At 37.8% G+C, this 20763-nt stretch overlaps 1 protein-coding gene across 1 annotated transcript in view; it reads left to right on the forward strand.

Annotated features, from left to right (window-relative positions):
• Window positions 1–20035, forward strand: part of LY75 (lymphocyte antigen 75) — a 50629-nt gene extending 30594 nt beyond the window's left edge. Inside the window, exons 23-35 of the mRNA XM_065637519.1 lie at window positions 575–735; window positions 1412–1541; window positions 4051–4277; window positions 6218–6386; window positions 7598–7759; window positions 8707–8829; window positions 9255–9449; window positions 9798–10018; window positions 11109–11283; window positions 11793–11960; window positions 13223–13345; window positions 13804–13971; window positions 14970–20035. Coding sequence (XP_065493591.1) covers window positions 575–735; window positions 1412–1541; window positions 4051–4277; window positions 6218–6386; window positions 7598–7759; window positions 8707–8829; window positions 9255–9449; window positions 9798–10018; window positions 11109–11283; window positions 11793–11960; window positions 13223–13345; window positions 13804–13971; window positions 14970–15154 — 2207 coding nt within the window. The 3' untranslated portion in view covers window positions 15155–20035. The remainder of the gene's footprint in view (window positions 1–574; window positions 736–1411; window positions 1542–4050; window positions 4278–6217; window positions 6387–7597; window positions 7760–8706; window positions 8830–9254; window positions 9450–9797; window positions 10019–11108; window positions 11284–11792; window positions 11961–13222; window positions 13346–13803; window positions 13972–14969) is intronic.
• The last annotated feature ends 728 nt before the right edge of the window (window positions 20036–20763 follow it).

The following is a 20763-nucleotide window of genomic DNA, read 5'->3' on the forward strand; positions in this document are numbered from 1 at the left end:
GAATGCTCTCCAAGAGGGGTCCGATTCCTGGTTTTCCTGGCTGAATTTTTTTCCAACTAAACCTGACTTTCTTTGTCCTGTCCTGCTTCCTCTGGCAAACTCTGCCAGGATCTAAGGAACAGTTCTGATGTATGGTATACAGCAGTAGGAGAGGAAGATGGGAGATAAGACTTGTCCATCAATTCCAAGAGGGCAGGAGGGCCCTCTTCAATTATCTCTGCAGAGAGACAATAAAAGATCTCGCAGACCTGTAGAAAAACAGCTTTTGCAATTTGGATGTAGGTGCAAGAATACAAAGTAGGGGGCACAGAAACAGGTTAAATCCATTACCTGCTGCTCAGCTGAGAATTTGGAGGACAAATACCGACAGTCTGCTCCTTTCAAATAAAATCAACGTGAAAGGTGTTATCTTATGGAAAGAAAGGATGATGAGCATTTGGCAGTCATAAAGGGCTGGGAAAATACAGTTAATACAAATGAGGGGTGCATTATCTCAGTTATGTGAAGTGTTTTTTCAGATTTTTACTGTTGTTGTCTGAACCACAATATGTACATCTACTGTTCTGCCCAACAGATTATATAACATCCTTGCTTCCTGGTATGCCAAAAGATATTTGGATTGGTTTGCAGTTTCTGTTCAGCACAAGGGAAAACAAATGGATAGATGAGAGTAGACTCTTGTATAGTAACTTTCACCCACTACTGACAGGAAGATTAAGGAAAATTCCACTGGATGTAAGTTCTGACTTTTAACTTCTCTTGACCATTGAGTAATTGAATTTGGAATATTGCCTGTATTTAAAAAAAGAAAAAAAAAGAGCCAAAGAATATGTAACAGATCATATCCCCCAGTTTTTAAGTGGTAAACAAGGTGACTGACAGTAATGGAGTTCTGGTTACCTTTGTTTGGATGATAACATCTGAACTGAGTTATGAAATACCAAAGGATGAAATAAAAAAGCTGAAACAACTATTTAATGACTCTTCTGGAACTTTTATTTGCAATTGAAAGACTACAGAAAACAGTCATCAAAAAGATGTCATCAATAATACTTGGTTCAGTTACACTTAGAATGTGTCTGTAAACCACTCTATATTGGTATTTTGCTCACTGCTCTACCCAAGGTGAAGCATAATAAATGTAATCAAATCACACCCACAAACAAGATTTATTTTAAGCATTAAATAATTTCATTTAATATTCTTCCCTGTATTTAACTTATGAATTCTTTTTTAGTCTGGACACCTGGTAGTGTTTGTTTAATGGGTAAGCTGTATTGCACCACTCCTTTGAAACTTCTTAAACAAGTTCAGACAGCTTGGGTTCTACTGGCCTTATTTTACTTCTCCTTCTCTACACAAGTATGTTTATGCCTTATTTGAGTCTGATAAGCATATTTCTGGTTTTCAGCTTTTTGATGAAGAATTTAACAATCAGTGTGGTGTAATCCTCAATGATCCCAAATCACAGTATGTTGGAACATGGAATTTCACTGCTTGTGCTGACAGGCACTTCTTGGGTATATGCCAGCGACCTACAGGCAAGTATGAAGACTCAAAATAAATTACAGCCAGAGTTTGCAGTTAAGATGTGTGTGCCAGGAGACCTTTTAAAGCATGTAAATTGTTGCATTCGAAGAGCAAGATTCTCATAGAGACTGAGCAGGTAAATTTTGGAAAAGCAGAGTGTGGAACATGATCTGGGACAATTTTTGCCAGTTGTTCAGAATTTTCCCTTTTGTTTTTCAGAGGGAATCTTTTCCTGAGAGACTCTGTGTGGTTTCAATGGAACCATGCTTTAGCAGATGGGGCTTTGATGTTCTTTGGGTACAGATGTCATGTACATCAAGGAGTGGAATAATTGACTCCTTCTTTGTCTTTCGAATGGTGGAAATTAGAAGCCCTGGGAAGCAATCTCACAACATTTCCATCCTTCTTAAACATATCCTGTGGTTTTTAGCACTATCAGAGTGTGAGGTATCACGTACTCCTAACATTGACATTGGTCTCCCCAGAGCAAGCCTCGAGGGCATACAATGGAGAGTGATAATGTGGAGTGCTGCAGCTTTCCCTGGCTCCATACAGATGCACTGGCATGAGTGGGTTTTCTTAATCTGAACTAGAAGTAATATTCTGATGTAGACATGTGGGTTGGTTGACACCAGTTACTGGAATTGGATCAAACATTTATAGTTGTTGTATGTATTTAATAACTGCTCTGGGCTAATGTTCAGCATACCCATTTCTGGTATGTTCCTCTATATAAATAGTCCTTTTAAGTAACTAACATGCTATCTTCTAAAAAAAAAAAAAAAAAAGAGGCAGGTGTGCAAAACATCCAACAATATGCCAACTTTCTTCTTGCTCAAATAGGCAAAGAGATTCCCTCCCTGCCTCTGTTTAACACACACAACAAAAATCTTTATTTTAGTGCCAAATACGTCAGAAATTCCAAGTTCCCAGATTAGAAGTCTGGATGGAAGACATGTCATAAAAATTCAAAAAGGGGATTTTTATTAGTAGTAGGTTGACAGTATATCTATGTAGATCAATATATTACTGGTTTGGGATGACTGAAATACTAGCACTTCTTCCCAGCCACAGCTGTGGAAGGTGTAATGAGAAAGGTTTTTGGACTGCCAGAGGATGTGTCCTGGTACGTTCTAGTCCTATATCATTACTGTGTGGGCCATCTAAGGGTAATTCACGTTGGAAGGAACCTCAGCAGGCTGCAGAGGCAGCTGTGAGAGAGTCCAGGTCACCTAGGGCTTTGTCCTAGGGAAAAAGGTGATTCAGGTTCCTTGGAAATCTTGGCATGATTGTGATTTGCAGAACATCTCGAGACGTTAATCATCAAGCAACTACTTCTTTCAGAAATGGACACTTCCTGTACTACCTTGTTTCCAATTTGGTACCCTTGATGTGTAATGGCACCCTTAGTTCCCAGGTTCTTTTGTGTAGCTGTTTACTAAGTGAAACCACTTGGCAGCAGACACAAACTACTTCAAACAATCTGTTTCAGTCTTGTTACTTTTCTGATCTATTAAAAGCTGTAAGTTGCATGTAAATGTCAGATTAGTATTATATTTCTGTCGTCTTGTATTTCGGAAAACCCTGTCAGCCTATGGATCAGCCATTTATATCCCGTTATTTCTAGAGTGATTTTTAATTTTTTTTTTCCCTCTCTCAGTGAGCCTTTTTCTGTTTAAGATGTTTTAAATGTCAGGTTTTTTCTCCCTTTTGGATAGACCCATTTATTTTTGGTTGTGTATAAAATTTGGGTGCTTACCAGGTTTGCATGCTTAAATTTACCCCCCATGGGAAGGTTTGCATCTTTTACTAGCTGCAGTTGCTGTGCATCACTGAGCTGTACGCCTTTGGCGTGGTGCTGGTAACTGTGATAATGCTCAGTGCTTAGAGCACAAATAATGAATTATACCTCTCCCTGTGCAAGGTGGATTTTCTGCCATTAGTTAAGCACATGTGGAGGCAAAATCAGTCCCCACTGTACCCATGGATGGCAGTAAGGAGTTCTGGGACTCTGCTATGCACTGTGAGATCTGCAGAGACAAGTTTTGTGGCCCATTAGATTCGCATAAGCATAAATCCACAGGTTCCACAGAGACAAATGAGTCAAGTTTAGCTCTTGCTATGTGGCAGCAGAGAGCAGTTGCTCTCTCCCATTCTTGTATTTAACTAAATTTATAGAATGTAGTTTTAATTCAATAAATAGAATTCTTAACATTATTTAACAGTTAGTTGAAGACAGAAAATATGAAAACGTGCATCTAAGTTGAGAGAGAGATATATAAAAATAGATTGGCCGAAATTTTTTTTCTTTTATATATTTTCTATCTTAAAGTGTCAAAGATATTTGCTTTCAACTGTAAGCATCATAATGTATTGTCTAAGAAAATATTTTTGCCCTTTTTTTTTCTTTCCCCGGGGGAAATTCAAACAGGTTTTTCTGTTTATTACAGAGAAATTGGGAGTTTAAAATATCTTCCAGTGTTTAACCACCTAATAATGGGATTTCTCTCTTACATATAGGAGCTGCTGATGACCACACAGAGCAAGTCCTTAATGAAACATTGAGCTATCAAAATGTTAAATACATGGTAATTCTGAAGAATTTGTCCTGGAATGATGCAATGGCTGAATGCATCAGTAACAAGATGCAGCTGGTTAGCATCACCGATCAGTTCCAGCAGGCTTTCCTCGCTGTTCAGGCTGCCCTTCATAATCACCCACTGTGGATTGGACTCTTCAGCAGAGATGTAAGTGATATTTTCCCCTCAGACTTGGGCTTAAGGTAGTTTTTAGATTTGTGCGAAATAGAAACTGAGATAAAGAGGTTCAATGAAAAACGGGTTTATGGCGTAACTTTTTCATTTAGAGAGAACCATCTGGAGGGGCTCAAGATTGATGTTCTAAATCTTCAGCTCTCCAAGTTACGTAGCTATTCAACTCCACTGTTCAGATTGATGATGTTGAGACAATTCTTTTAAAAGATTATAAGGTGAAGGGGTATATTGTAAGGTAGCAGCAATGTAGATCACTGAATCATTTTTGTCTTTTTTGTTAATGAATGAGTAATTAGTGTTGCTGTTTAATGTCATTGCTACTGTTCACAGTACCACTCTAGAAAGACAACCCAGAATCTGTTTTAAAAGGGAAAAACTAGAAGTGGTTAATTAAATCCAAAATTAATCATTGAACAGTTCTGGAGCCACATTTCTAAAACCTAACTTAGATTCTATTGTTACTTTTTTTTCCCTCTCTCAGTGAGCCTTTTTCTGTTTAAGATGTTTTAAATGTCAGGTTTTTTCTCCCTTTTGGATAGACCCATTTATTTTTGTTTGTGTATAAAATTTGGGTGCTTACCAGGTTTGCATGCATTAATTTACCCCCCATAGAAAGGTTTGCACCTTCTATTATTTGTGCCTCTGTTCTGAATTAGAGGGAGACATCCCTGAGACAGGTTAGTGGGTTTTTCTTTTTTTTTTCTGTTTGTTTTGTCATTGGAAGAGTCATACAGGAGGTACTGCTTTGCCTTTATGAGCCAGAAGGCCTTTTGAAGATCTTCTTGTGGACTGGGAGCTTTCTCAGCTGTTAATGGAATGGCTTGGGCATGTTTGCAGGGTGGTTTTTTTTGGTTGTTTTTTTTTTTTTTTATGTCAAGCGCATGGGTCTTGAAATAATTGCAAGAAAAAGGTTAAAATTTGAGAAGTTCCTTACCTACAAAGGCTGATGGTGCTCACTCAGCATCTATGGTGTTATGGTCTTTCTATGTCAGAAGCAGGCTACTGAGTATTCTAGGCAAAGTCGGGGCGGGAGGGGGAAAGTAGAAATTTTGGTATATACTTTGTGGAGAATATTTTTAAAAGGAAACAGGCATTTAATCTTAGTAAAGATAGGGAAACCAGAACAACCTATTTTCCCTCTTCTTTTGAATCTTTATCTGTAAGTGAAGATCAAATGATTCATTTTGCTGCATACAACTCAGGCGTGCACTAGTTTTTCACTGTTGCAACACTTGATTGTTTGGGCATAATTCGAAAGCTACATGAAAAGAAATTATAATGAAACTGGTCAACTGAACCTGTTACTCCAGTGCTGGGATCATAGACACAGGAGAAAGATACGAGATAAATTGAATTACAAAGCAGCAGGGGGATTTCCTGAAGAAAACTTTTAAATGTAAGATTCTTAAAGGATGGCGTGCTTAATGTATGTGGGTTTTTGGTTATTCCTCCTGCATCCTCCAGGGCAGGAACGCATCTGATTTATTAAATCAGTTAAGTATTTAATGGATTACTTTCAACTCAGTGTGGAGTAACTGAGACTGGGCCTTACTCTCAGATATTATCAGTTTTCCAAGATTGGATAATTATATCCACCATTGATTTGCAAACACAAATGGTGTAATTTGGACATCTCATTGCCAGCCCTTCCTCCATAAGCATAGTAGTTAAACATCAACATTTGATAATTTGCCATCCACTTCAGCTAATTCATTTTTGCAACTGCAAAACTTAAAATAACAAAGGTTGTTACATTGTCAGCAGCAGACCACATCACAGGGGGAGTGGAACACTTACAGTTCTCACCAGAGACACTGTACATGTCTAGCCAATGTAAATATATTATAATGACATTTTCTGTACATAACATTTTTTACTACATAAGCTCACCCCTTTCACTTATACAATGCTAGGGTGGAAAACATTATGGCTGGCTGGACGGGAAACATGTTAGTTTTAGTCGCTGGTCTGAAGATGATGAAGAAACAAGTGAAGAATGTGTGGTTTTGGATACCGATGGCTTCTGGAAAACTTCTGACTGTGCCTCTGAAAATCAAGGTGCTATTTGCTACGCTTCAGAAAGTATGTATCCTAGCATAATACTTAGGAAAGCTGAATTTCGTTTTATTATGAAGCATATTTGATAATTGCAGATCGTAACTTGAAACTTACAGCTTTTTAAACTTAAATTTCCTCAGACAGGCATGCCAGGAATAAAAGAAACAAGCTTCAAATAGGGGAGCATGGACCTATTGGTCTTAATCCATGTTACTTACAAATGAATTGGGTGCAGCTGCATCAGGCCAGAGTGTACCCTCTATATTACCAACATATTGTGCCTCTGCACTATTTCTGTAATAGTGCTATTTCTGTAAGGTTGTTGGATACTAATCTCTCCCACATGCATGTGGAAGAAGATTCAGCTACCTCTGTACTATTTACATCTTCATATTGGGACCTCCTGAAATCCCATCAGACACGAAAATCTGTATAGGGAGGAGGTACATGATTACACAGAGAAGATAGCAGGTAGACACGGAATTGAAAGGTGTAAATTAAAGCCATCTGCTGTTCACAAAACCTTTCTAAATGTATACCAATTATCACAAGACAGGTAGGGGTATAGCAGGACATCTTTTGGGGGGCATAAATAAGTAGCATGGCCCTTTTCTGAAAAATAAAAAAGCCCTTACTGAAAGATCATCGCAGATTTCTTCCCTATAAGACCATTATAGTTTATTTTGTTGGGGTTTTGTTGTTGTTGTTTTTTATTCGTGGGGGGACACAGTTAAGTCATTTTTCTTCATACTGAGTCACAGTGAAGTGTATACTTGGCATTATGACATCCTTAACTATTTTGCACTTGCAGTATAAGCAACTGCAGGAAGGGTCCTTCTCACTCCTCAAGTATTAGATAAAGCTGCAGAACTAAGATGTGTTGCCAGCTATGAAGTAGCTTATTTGTTATGGTGATCAGCCTTCATACAAGAGGCAATCAGAGCTTCTAGTTATTGGCCCACACTTAGAACCTGTATGTAGGGATTTTATTCTTAAACCCATATAACGTAACAATTGTGAAAAGTTGTAGGCATTCTTCAATAATGCTTATTGCTGGTTTTGTTACTTAAAAAAAATCACCATTGTGAGGAAACTGAAAGCAACAATGTTATACATTTAGAGGATGGCACTTAATTTGTCTTGCATGTTTTTAAGTGGTACCTGAAAGTTGTTCGTGGTGTGTCAGGTTAAGTGTTAATAAATGCTGTTCTGAATGTCATCTTTCCTTTTCTTAGAGAAGATTGAAAAAGAACAAGTAACACAAGTTAAGTGCCCACATAAGATTAAAAATACACCCTGGATATCGTTTAGAAACAATTGTTACACTTTTATGATAACAAAAAATAGATGGAGAGAACTGAAGTCTCAGGAAGCTCATCATTTATGCAAAAAAATGAGTAAGTACTTTGTCATATTACAGGTATTTATGGACTTATATCAGCTTGAGAGAGGTGAGTTTTAGATCTGAGTCACTACCTTACAGTGACAGTAAAGTGAATGTTGAGAAAGGTGGTAGCATTTGGAAATTAGTGCTGCACCGCCTAAGGCTGTTTGTCCTTGCACAACTGATGAAATGTGCCAGAGCAAGGGCAGGAGAGTTTGAGAGAAAAGGCTCTGAATTCTGAGATCTCTCAAAAATTGGAATGTTTTAGTTTCGTTTGGATGGTGTGTTTGTTTTGTTTTGTGTTTGTTGGTTGGTTTTGCTTCTCTTTATAATATGCAAATTTTAAATAGCTTGGATAATTGTCATTCCCTTGGCAGCATTCTGGCTTTACAGTCACATTTACTTCATGGGGTTTTTTTTCCCTCCTTGCTGTGTGGAACAAAGTAAACAGACTGAGAATAGTCCAATTCAGAAAAGCACGTGGGCTTTTCCGACCCATCCTGAACGAAGTGTAAGCTTAGGAACAGCTTCTCTTTTATATGAAACGATTGCTTGTAGCACTTCAGACTTGCATCTTTCCAGAAAATGTTTTTATTTCTCATGAATTGATTTCAATTCAGTCTTTTTCTTAATACTGTTACTCTACTAGGCAGTTCGAGAAAATAATGAAAGATTGCCAATATTTTTATGTTCTATGCAGAAAATTTTCACAATATACAACTTGTAGTGACAGTAGGACCCACAAGTATCTCTGGAGCTGGCGTCTTTCCCCTATCTACAAAACCTTTGAAAATTGTTTTTTCACTGTTCATTTAGTTATTATTCTAGAAAGGTCTAGCCTTTACACACACTGGGCCTATCTGTGATAATTGTTAACAATAATAGCAAAAAATATTTAATTTATTTTGTAACTAAAAGGTGAATTTGTAAGAAAGTAATTTTTAAAAAAAAATTCAACAGATCCAGAAGCATTTGTTTTGAGCGTTCGAGATGAAGAAGAGAATAACTTTGTTACTGAGCAGCTTCGTTCATTCAGTGGTCTGGCTATGTGGGTCTGGCTGGGTGTGATTTATGATGACAGCGGTAAGATTTAAGCTTTTTTTCTTTAATAACTGGATTAGAGACAACGATTGCAGCATTGAGTGCATGTTTCTTGCATGTTTCAGTATACAACTAAAGTCAAACTCATCGCAAACCTATAATGCTTTATATTTGTGTTTATCTTCTAGAAGAAAATAACCGGACATGGTTTCTGTTTGAGTGATAATTAGATCCAGTATGTTCTGTTTAGCCTAGATTTGATTTCCTTGGAAAGCAGTACTTAAAAGAGTCTGGATGAGTAATGCTAACGTATTTAGCATTTTATATGGAAGTGATTTACAGTAACTTAAAGTATCACTGCATTTTTTCAAAGTGAATGTCTGTTAATGTCATTAATATATTCAACATTAAATGGTATTTGTAGATGTAATGCCAATATTTTAATAAATACACAATGTTTTCCACAGAGAAAGTTCTCAAGTGGTATGATGAAACTCACCTGACTTACAATAACTGGAGGCTGGGAAGACCTAACGTAAAGAAGAATAGTTTTTTTGCTGGTGTAAATCTTGATGGTTTTTGGGACATTTATAATTATTCTCAAAGCTGGCATGCTCATCACTATAATGTGTACAGTATTCTCGCCTGTAAAATCGAAAGAGGTAAGTAGTAGAGAAGATTTATGTGTAGTATTGCATGAAGGTGATAATTTAAGTCCTAGTTCTGCAGTACCTGTTATGTAAGGCTGGACCGTATGGCACAGCTGTCATGGGCTTCTGGGGTTACATGGTCAGTCTGTGCATCCCTGCTGTAATATTCTGATCAGGAGGAATGTGTTTGCTGTACTCCATCAACTGCTCACAGTAGCAAAAGATAACTTGACAGAAATGGCTTGTACTGAACACTTTAATGCTTGAATTACATTGCTATAGATGGATTTCAGTGCTTTCTCTCTGTTCTTAGTAACATGAAGTGCACAGAACTTGTTGTTGTCTTATTCTTTGAACTAGGACCCCAACAGCACAAGCCTCCATTGCCTGAGTCTATTCCACATGGAAACAGAACATACAGGATCCTTCAGAAAAAGTTAACATGGTATGAGGCATTGAGAGAATGCAAACAAAATGACAGTGATTTAGCAAGCGTACACAGTGAATCCCAACAGTTATTTCTAGAAGATATTGTCAAGCAGGATGGCTATCCTCTGTGGCTGGGGTTGTCAATTCATGATGTAAGTATATGCTGTTGGTGGTGTCAGTAACAGAGCTTGTAAATCATTTTCTGCACAGGATATGAAACATTTTCTGATGCTTCTATCCAGTTTCTTGGAATCTCTATTCCATGCAGTAAATTAAGATGTTACACAGACTTGAAAAAGTAGGTAAAATATATGAAACCTTATTGTATGTAGCCACACTGAGATTTTTCCAAGTCCTTGACATTTTAATATAATACAATGGTCCCACATTATTCCTTGCAGCACAAGGAAGCACAATTTGCAACCCTACCTTTAGAGGCTCCAGATTTTATGACCTGCTGTAGGATATTTCTGTTTGCAAATACAGTCAGACAAGGCTGTATGGAGCCTGGTTAGTCCAGGTCAGGACTGGCTCTCCAGCAAGTCCTGTGTCCCTCCTCCCAGGAGGCATAGCAAGGGGCAGCTGCAAATATTCCTCTTCCTCTGTCTGCTTAACCTTGGAGCCAAAAGCCTGTGGCCACAACCCTGCTCCCCACACCATGCTGGTCACCGTGGTTAATTGGCAGGAATACCCCTCTGCAGAGGTGTGTCATTTCTACGTGTGCCTTTGCCCGTCCTTTGGTCCAAATGGGTTCTGCCGCTTCTCACAACTGACCCTTCATTGTCCTGGGTTTCCTGCAGTGTATCTGAAGTAGGAGGTAGTACTCCAAACCATTCCCAAGCTGTCCAGCTTTACTCACTGAGGCTATCTCGACAGTTCAGCAGTTTGCAGCGTATCTAATAATGTTCATAGCAAGGAAGACAGACTGTTTAAATGAAACAGCAGGATGAAATTAAGTAAAATGTTCCAAGGTATGTTGCAGGTTGAAATTTACAAACATGCTGCACTTTCTCAGTTCCCACAAATCATCAGGATTTCTATGTAGAGAATTTCTATGTATAGAATTGATTGGAAAATGCAAACTATGTTGTACAGTTATTTAATATGGATTTAGAAAATGAGGCCACCTGCACTTTAGCACTTTACAAGGGATAAATATTGCTACATGACTGAGGAAAACTGAGGAGATTTAAACCCTGAGCATATGCTGTTTTAAAAGTTGTGGGTTTTTTCTTTAACTAGGGAAGTGAAGCTAATTTTGAATGGTCAGATGGAAGCAACTTTGACTACTACCCTTGGGAATTAGAAAACTCAAATACTACTGAGAACTGTGTTCTGTTGGATACTAAAGGATCTTGGAACCGTACAAAATGTACAAATGTTGCTGAAGGTGCCATTTGCTATAGCCCTCCAAACAGTAAGTGTCATTTTTAATATTTTCTGTAGTTGTTTTATATATTCTGTCTTTACATGTATTTAGAATTAGATACGGAGGATGAAATACTACACATCATTCTCTCTTTAAGAAGAGTTATCTAACAGGAATAATAAACCACTTTTTAATACTTAAGGGAGATTAATTCTCTCCATTTCAGAGGTGAAAATCTTAAACAACCCTGGTCACTTTTTGATCACTTGTGATACGAATATCAAACTGTATGTATCTTTTCTGAATCAAAATCACTATCAAACACATACAACAAACTTCAAAACCCCCTAAAAGGCAAGAAAAAATGGTTCCCAAGCCTCTGGGTCTTGTCTTATGCTCGTTTTTAAATAAATTCATCTATGACACATGAAGAAGGAATGTAAGTTAGTTGAATCGTGGTTCTTGGTAAGTTGTTAATACTTACTGTCCTGTTACTACAAAGAGACTGTGCATAAACTCCTGCAGCAGAAATAACCTCCATTTCTTTGTCTTTGCAGAGAGAAAATTACAGTCAAAGCAAGTGAGCAAAGCCCCTGGATGCCCGCAAATTAGTGGTTCCCTACAATGGCTACAGTATAAGGATCACTGTTATGCATTCGACATGGCATTCTACAACTTTTCAGTATATAATGCGGAAGAAGCTAAGAAAGTGTGCCAGAAACTGAGTATGTTTAGACTCTTTATCACATTACAACTTGTAATTAGTCAACTATTCAAGAAGAAATAAAACCCAACAACCAAAAAATGTACACTGGTTATACTTCAGCTTTTCTTTTATGCTGCTTTAGTTTAGGAAAAATAATAGCAAGCTTTGTCTTTGAACAGCTGATAATGGTTCTTGATAAAACACTGCAGTGTGCTGACAGATTGTTAGGCACACAGATATCTGCAAGTAAAATGTAGATAGCCATTGACAGAGGATTCTGAAATGTAAGGCTTACAGTTTGGAGGAAACCACTTTATTTGCATACAATTAACTTTATTTATAATAAAGTTACTGCTGTTAGCAGTGGTTTCTTATTATATCTTTGCGTTAGCTGCTTGCTAACCTATCGAATGATTCAAAGCATGTACTTTATAGGTATTATTAAGGCACAAAATGTCACTAAAAATTAATTTTATGTCAAATTAAAGGATTTTCTCTCTTGTTTGATTAGCTATGTGGGGAATTGTATTGCAGAAGATTATGTTAAGCAGTCTCATGTACAGAATTTTTAATCACCTTCTTAGTTTAGGAGTGAATGTCATACCTTTCTTTTATTGAATTATCTTATAATGTCAAGTTGAACTTGCTATGTAGGATGAAAAAGAAGAGGTGCAAGGAGTCCCAGTCCTGGATGCAGTTTTCTGTTGAGTCCTCCTTGGCCTGGTAGTTGAAAGAGAAAGTGATCTTTCTCTAAATTAAACTTCTGGCTTTCATTTGCGTATACTTGTAAAGAAAGGGTACATTCTGAGCCTGTCTCCAGTATACCCTTTCCTCCCTCGTATTCCTTAGTTGCTGTAACACTGTATATAAAAACCTGAGGCATAGTGAGGGATGGAGTTAAAAATTAACTTGACTTCGCAAGTGATGAGCTTTTGTTCAACCATATTTTTGAAAAGGGCTTATTACTTGGACAAGACTAGCAATTCTGAATGTGGCATATCTTTTAATATCTTCCATGTATGTAGTCCACAGCTGCAGTAAGTTTACTCCCATTTTATGACCTGCTTGAATAACCATTCATCTGAACCAGTCTTGTACAACGTGCTGTATTTTAGGGGATGGGAGGTTTGTCTTTATTCTGTACGTTACTTTAAGCTGATCTTACAAGCGCAGATCAGCAAATCTTTTCCTGTAGTAATTGTTCCCACAGAAAACTCAATGTACAAGCACAACAAAAAATCTCTGAAATTGCAATTCTGACCAGTTTCCTCTTCCCTTTAGATCCTTCAGCAATCCTTCTGACGATAGTGGATGCTGAAGAAAATGCATTTGTGAGCACACACATAAAGGAAAATGATCTCATCACCAAGAACGTATGGCTTGGTCTTCCTCAGGGCTCTAAGGGTAAGAAGTAGCAACTATGTATAAGCATGAGTATTTCATGTGGTAAATAAAAATGCATAAATCCTCAAATGAGAATAGAGTTTTGTAGTGTTGAAAGCCTACAGTAACTCCTGCCTGAGGTTGGAATCCCTCATGTAGCATTATAAAGCCCTTTGGACTTCACTGTACCTTACGTCTCTTCCTGTTGCACACTTCAAATAATCAGGAGTCACTGAAACTCATTTTCCCCAACACTGTCACTGGTGCCTAATGGTTAAGCTGCAAATGCATCAAATGCTAAAGATCTGGAGGTGTGGCTGAAAGTGATGTTCATATTTATTGTTTTTAATATATGGGACAGATAGTCAGCCCTGTTTCTTTTAGCAACATAAAGAAATCAATAAATTGTCAATGACATTGTGTAGCATTATAGCATGTTTTGGTCATCTAAACTAAACAATATTTTTTTCCCTCAACAGATCAGTCCCTGAACTGGCTTGATGGCTCGTCAGTTAATTATGTCAACTGGGAAAATAAAACTGCAGAAGTCAATGAAAAATGCAGCGTTATCCTGTCCACAACTGGCACATGGTCCAAAGTTGACTGCAGTCGTAGTCAAAGCAGAGTGGTTTGTAAAGCTCCTTTAGGTATGGAAATACTGATTTTAGTGGACGCTTAATTTTGTAGTGACTATATTCAAGATTTTTTTTTTGGTGGGGAAATTCTGTGTTGAAATAATGAAAGTGTAATTCAGAAAAGAGCCTATCGCTACCTCTGCCTAAGCAAGAGGCTTTTGTTGCTGTTTTGCCATAAAATTGCATTCAGGGACAAATTCTCTGGGAATGTACTTCTCCTGGCCTCCAGTATTCACTTGAAGGGTAAGGGAGAGAACTGAAATTTCCACTTAAAAGAGAGCACAGAGTAGTTGCTATTGCTTCTTACCACAGGGTATCTGCCATGGGTGAGTCTGTAGGTAGGAAGAGAAATACTTCTGCTTGTAGGAGATGCCAGTAAGCAGGTACTGCAGACTCTTTTTCAATCTTGAGGACGCTTCTGAAAACGTTGCCCTGCAGCTCCAGAAAAACTCAGGCCTCATGTTACTTCCTCATACTTGGCTCTGTATAGGAAAGAAAGTGGTTACTGGAGCATTGAGCAAGCAAGTTCCCCAGAAGCAATGGAATCTTCCTGATATTGTATACATTTTCACTGAAGTGGAAATACAGGGATAGATTTAACTTCATGCTGCTAAGGACAAGCTCAATGAGATCTTTTCGTTCCAAGGGAAGTGTCATTCCCTTCCACTCTAAAAGAGTTCAGGAACCCACTACATTACCAAAGTATACAAACCTCAAAATGAGTGCAGCATTTACTAGCAGGTTTTTTGACCTCCACAGGTTTCTTTCCAACCTAAGTATAATTAGGAAGCTAACAGACTTATCAAAACAAGCCAGTAGATGCTGATTCATATGGCAACATAACTTCACACTTGATGATGTGAAGATTATTAATATAAGGCAGCAGTTTGTCTGAACTTCAACTACACGCATGCAGTAGTAGTGTGTAGCTACTTAAGCATCAACCCCATGACAAAATACTCTTATCAAAACTCTTAAAGAATAACCATGGGTGTTTTGTTCTGTTACAGGTTCTAATCATACTGGGGTGGCTGTAGCATTTGCCTTGCTAATTATCTTGGTCTTCTTTGCTGGATTAGTGTGGTATCTCTTCAAGAAGCAGCGTCTTCATTGGAGTGCCTTCTCTTCAGTACGCTACCAAAGAGGGCTGAATGATGATGAAACTGATGATGTGTTCACAAAAGAGAGCTTTTGAGAAACTGTTCCTTCTGGGCAATTTAGCATGAACTTCACTGTGTGAAGCCAAAAGGAATGAACTACTTGACGCTTTGTTACTTCTTTTTGGAAAAGTAATAAGAAGGCTATTAATGGGGGCTAAATTTTGTTCTTTTATACAAGTGCAATTTTTATTCAAGTCCATGGTAATTATTTACATTTGGCCTAAACCATTTAAGGTGCAGGGTTTCTAGAATTCTATGAGGTTTTTTTAATTTACAGTATTTTCTCTTCTTACCAGAAAGAGTTTTTAATGGGATAATTAATGCCAACAGTACTTCATGTAACATTGCCTTTAATGAATGCACTCAAAATTGCTACATGAATTCTGTAACTTCATACAATTATCCATCAATAACTTCATGCCAAATGACGTACCATTTTACAGGCTACAAGGGCTCTGCTGCTAGATTGAGTTATCCTGTAGAAGCTAACACAAAGATGATAAATAGGAGACAAACTGTCTTTGTGTAGCAACTTTTATAATATGCAGTTATAACTTTTGATATAGCAGGGGAGAAGGGAATTACCAGACAAGTAATGAATTCCCATCCAACTAGATTTTAAATTTTCTTGTTATAGTGGAAGAACATCATATTGTGATTTTCCCCCCACCAAAAGAGACACCAAAAAATGATGTTATAGTGGTGAGAGAAGAATTCCTCATTCCTTAGAATGTAGACTGTGCTTTTCGATCAGAGAGTTATGGGGAATACCTTGCACTAAAACCATACCAGCTAGGAGTAAATTAAATAAACATACAATATTTGAAGCCTGAGACTGTGGCAAGCTGATAGATCACTACTCTTATCCCCTGAAGGTAGTAGTGAGGCTAACAAAAATACCCATTGAGGGCTAACTGCAAACACAAGCAGAACTCCACATATATTAAAAGCCTGAGGCCTATAAAAATGGTAAATGGTTCAGTTTCTTTTCACAGCTGCTTTCACAAAGTTTTGAAAGCACAAATAGCAGGAATGTTTCCAATGAAAATCAGTATCTGGACATAACCATTAATTAAATATTAGAAATCTGCAGTTAGAGTAGTATTTAGAGAAATATGTACCACATTTTGTCTTATGCTTTCGAACTACTCCGAAATTAGACCCAAGTGATTTTCTCGTAGATCAAAACACAGAAAAGACCTGCTCCATTTTATGGTCTGTTGCACTGCAACACCCAGGGACAGGAGTGTTGCAGTGACAGTGTTCTTGTTCTGTAATGAGATCCTCCTGATGTTTACTTCCACTACTACTCTTATTTATATTAGGGTTAAATGCCCAACTTTATAGGTGAAATATGTCATCTGTCCAAGAAACAAGACAAAGATATACCTAAGGAAAGAGTGAGAAAGAATGTATGGTAAATAAACTTGTGTACATAAATGCTAAAAATACTTGAGTATTTTATGTAAAATTTAAACTTGATTTTTGTATGTGATGTGTCACTGTGGCCTTTTCTATGCACTCCAAAAAAGCAAGCTATAAAGGGAGAAAGGGAAGACCAAATCATATATATTAATTGCTCCAATGATGTGATCAATTAACATTTTGAAAAAAGTCTTTAGACTTCTTTAATGCACAGTACAAAGAACAGGCACATTTGCCTTTATGAAGGAGGATATTTAAAAGACCACATCCATTCCCCATGTAATGGTGGTATGATGTAGTAAATCAAAATACATTTGGTCTGAGATGCTGAGAAAAGTACTACTGATTTCTCTGAAGCAACAGTGTGAGGTCGTGATGTTCAACCACCTTTTTTCCCTCTGCAGTTTACTTATGTTGACAGCACTTTTCTTTGTTCCTGTTTGCACTATTTTGATAAGCGAGTGTTTATCATTTGTATTGAGAAAAAGACAATTTCTTGTAGATAGCGCTTTAGAGCCTGTTAAAACAGCAGCCTGAAGGGACACAGTAAATTAACCATTGGGTTAGTTTGCTGAGCAAAGCAGTGAGCACTTCTGGTGTTGATTTGGTTCTGTGGGCACAATTGTGCACATTTCCTTTTTAAGGCAACTTGTAGAAAAAGTAGTTATGATGATGCTAGTTACTGTGTAATGAAAATAACCCTCACCCCACTTCTTAAACTTACCCTGGCATGAGAAGTGTTTGAAATGTCATCAAGCCTGGTTCCTGTCATCTTCTGGTTTAGTTTATACACCTAAGTGCTTTGCCAAATGCCTCCTAATTTAACAGACTAAAAAAAATTAAAAAAGCAGTGTTGCTTATTGTCATTTTCTAACAAAAAGTGGAGAAAATTCTTTACAAATTCTTACGCGTTGAGATTTACTAGTTTTATAGATGTTTATACTTAGAGCATTTTTAGGTGTAAATCTGGAATGGAAAATGGAAATTAGTAAAATGCTACTCTCCAAGACACATGAATATATGCTTTTTATTAAAAAAAATTTAAAATGTATATTTTATTCTTATGAATGATGTAAATAATTTTAAGACCCTATTTGTCATGTTCGTTTCATCATACCCAGCTTGTCTTATTGCTGGTAATTCTTATTGGAGTAAGCACAACTGCCTTAGTGCAGGTGAATAACCCACTTTATTTGAAATACATAGATTATTTAGCAGTATTTTATTGAAAGAATAAAATTAAATAAAAGACTAAACTGCTTACACTGTGGTTTTATTTCTGTGGAAGCAGTTATCACAGCTGAGGTACAGGTCATTTAATCACTAGATTAAAAAAAAGCACATAACACAGGGGCTGTGATCACAATTAAAGCAGATAACCAAGTGCTACCACAATAAGAAATCTTTAGACGTAATAAAAGTCTTTGATGTATTTAAAAAGAATGCCAGTAACTTTCTTTCTGCAGCTGAACACATACTTTATCATGGAACATGGTTATACCGGTTATCAAGCTGATTTTGGGTTTGCACAGAAAGGGAACATTCCTCTGTGCTTTTTTTTTTTTAATCAAGATGTAATTCATTAGCACCTTGTGGCCCATCTTCACTCCAAAGCAGTTTTTAAGGGCTCCCAACATAACTCCTTCTTACTTTTCAGCCATGTAACATTTGCGATTAAAGCATGAAATGTATTCATTTTAAGTATCATCTGAACTCTGAATTCCAGATCTCCAAAATCTGCAGCTGCTGGTCAAAGGGCAGCATTATTATTAGCTACAGTAATGGCTTGCTGGGAGAAACATCCTGTTATGCAAGACTACAAACGAGGTCATCTGCTTCAAAAACATTAATCTGAAAACTGAAGATGATCAGGGAAACAGAAGCACAGAAATGGTGTGCTTTTCCCAGGTCCCAGAGCAACAGAGGTGGGAAGACATCCTAAAACACCTTCGTCTCACAGCACAGTCTGCTGGACTCTAAGCAAAACCTGTTCACCTTCAGGTAAATGCACAAGGGTGTTTGCACACTTACAGCTTGACTTGTGAAACTCTGTCTCATTGGCCTCCCTCTTGTTGGGGGAATTTCTGTGGGAATGAGCTCTTCTCAGGGTGAGTTTCGGTTTGGGTTTTGGTTCTTCCTGAATTTTGCCTGGTCTTTGCAGACTGTGTCACAAAAAGGTTAATCCTCATCTGCCACTAGGTCAGCCAGCATTTTAACACTGTTTCTGCATCAGTAACTTAATTTACATGGAAATCAACCCACAAGTGCTTATGCATGAGCACTGTTTGGGCCTGATGCATTTATTGTATTTCTTTTTTTTTTTTCCTCTTTCTTTAAATCAAACGCACCATCTGCTTGTTGCTCTGGACATATGTTACACATCTAAATGTTTTTGAAAGGAAGGAGTAAATTGCATAGCCCATCAGTGGTATTTTTTTGTGTGGATGCAAATAAAGACCAGACACTACAATTTTTGTTGCTGAAAGATAAAATTACCATTTGGGCCCTTTTTGCATCCACTGTTGTGTGTATTGAGCACAGTGGGATATGTAACACCCAGGTTCATAAAAGTGAGTCAAATTCGTTCTGTTGTCAAGAAGTACATAAAGTTCTTATTGACCAAATTAAACAGACTTTGCACAGTTTTAAAGCAAGTACTATGAGCAATATTAAAGAACTAATCTTAGGAAAAACAAGAGATTAGCTACTGGAGAGAAGAATTCAATTGTTGCTCTAATGGACCTTTCCCATTTACTTCTGAAGAGTTTTAAGATGAGAGTTGACAAAGCACTAAAAAAGGTAATTTTCTGTTGAGAGCAAATTAACTTGCAAATGGTGCATAGCATAAATGCCATTTTAAAATGCTGCTATCTTGTTTTTATTTCTTTATGATATTTATCTGCCAGTAACTAAGATTTTTAACAGATTTGGGCAGGTAGGGGAGGATACTAGATAAGGTTTTTATTCTGATTACACAGTAATGCAGCACAGACTGTAAGTCCTTTCAGATTTCTATTTACTAATGCAGAAGAGAGTGTAATTATAAACAAAACACAGCTGTTTGTTAGCTTTGCTCCTTTTCAGCATAAATAGAATAATTCACTCCATGGTGGCTTTTAAGAAAGTGGAATTTCAGTGATACAAAATAATTACTGCAAACTGTGCTTTCTTCATTATGCTGGCCCTTTATGAGCACATTTTTTGTTATAACAAATGAGAGCAAAGATGTTTTTCTGTATGCATATCTCAGGGCAGTCATATTGATATTAAGAGTACTACTGCTTTCTATTAAACTTCTCTTTTCAGATGTCATATGTCACAGTTCCCTTTTAACAGATGATACAGAACAGATAATTATACAAAAATTTGGTGTTGATACTCTGTAAAACCTAGCAAGCCTTGTATGCATATTCAAATTAAACTTAACAAAGTAGTTGGTTGAGATGATTTCATGAATGTGCATGATTGAATGTCATCCCCATTGGCAACCGAACTGCTTTCTGTTTCATTAAAATGTCTTCATTTTCTTAAGCATGATCTGGGTGTTTAAAGAGCATCTTGTATCAAGTGGGAGTGAATAATACCTGTATGTGAATAACAGGAGGGCACAGTTACCCAGGGCTTGGATCATGAGCTACTTGGAGGGAAAGGGCTGGGGCGTTCCTGAAATTTTCATCTTGTATTGTCTCCTGTGGCCACCATTCTGCTTTGTACCTGTTCTGTCTCACACCAGCTTAGCAGCACTGATAAATAAGTCCCCAAATGCTGAACCTGCCATCATGGACATGAGAACCAAACAAGGCAGCCTTACACCAGTGCAAGTTGCTGGGAAAGGAGACCAGAAGGCACCACTTGCTGAAGAGCAGCAGCTGAGCACAGCCACGAAAGGCAGGGGACGAGCGCTGCCAGCAGCCACGGCACGGCGGGCTGGGGAAGGGCCGGGGCACAGCAGCAGCATGGACAGGCAGAACGACACCACAGCCCCTGCACAGCTGGGTCTGTCCCCTCCTCTACAAGCACCAAACCCCAGGGAGAGAGCAGCTCTGCACCCCAGCCCAAGCATGCATGGCGCGACAAGGAGAAGTTTGCTGCAGGCAGCAGCCAAGGCTCTCCTGTTCCAGCCCCAGGGGTCCCCCTGCATTCTACCTCTCCTCCTTCTGCAACCAGGGCTTCTCCGACCACACAGACTCAGCACCTTTATACCCCACACCAGCCTCAC

Source organism: Caloenas nicobarica, chromosome 6 (genome assembly GCF_036013445.1).
Source record: "Caloenas nicobarica isolate bCalNic1 chromosome 6, bCalNic1.hap1, whole genome shotgun sequence".
Classification (NCBI taxonomy): Eukaryota; Metazoa; Chordata; class Aves; order Columbiformes; family Columbidae; genus Caloenas; species Caloenas nicobarica.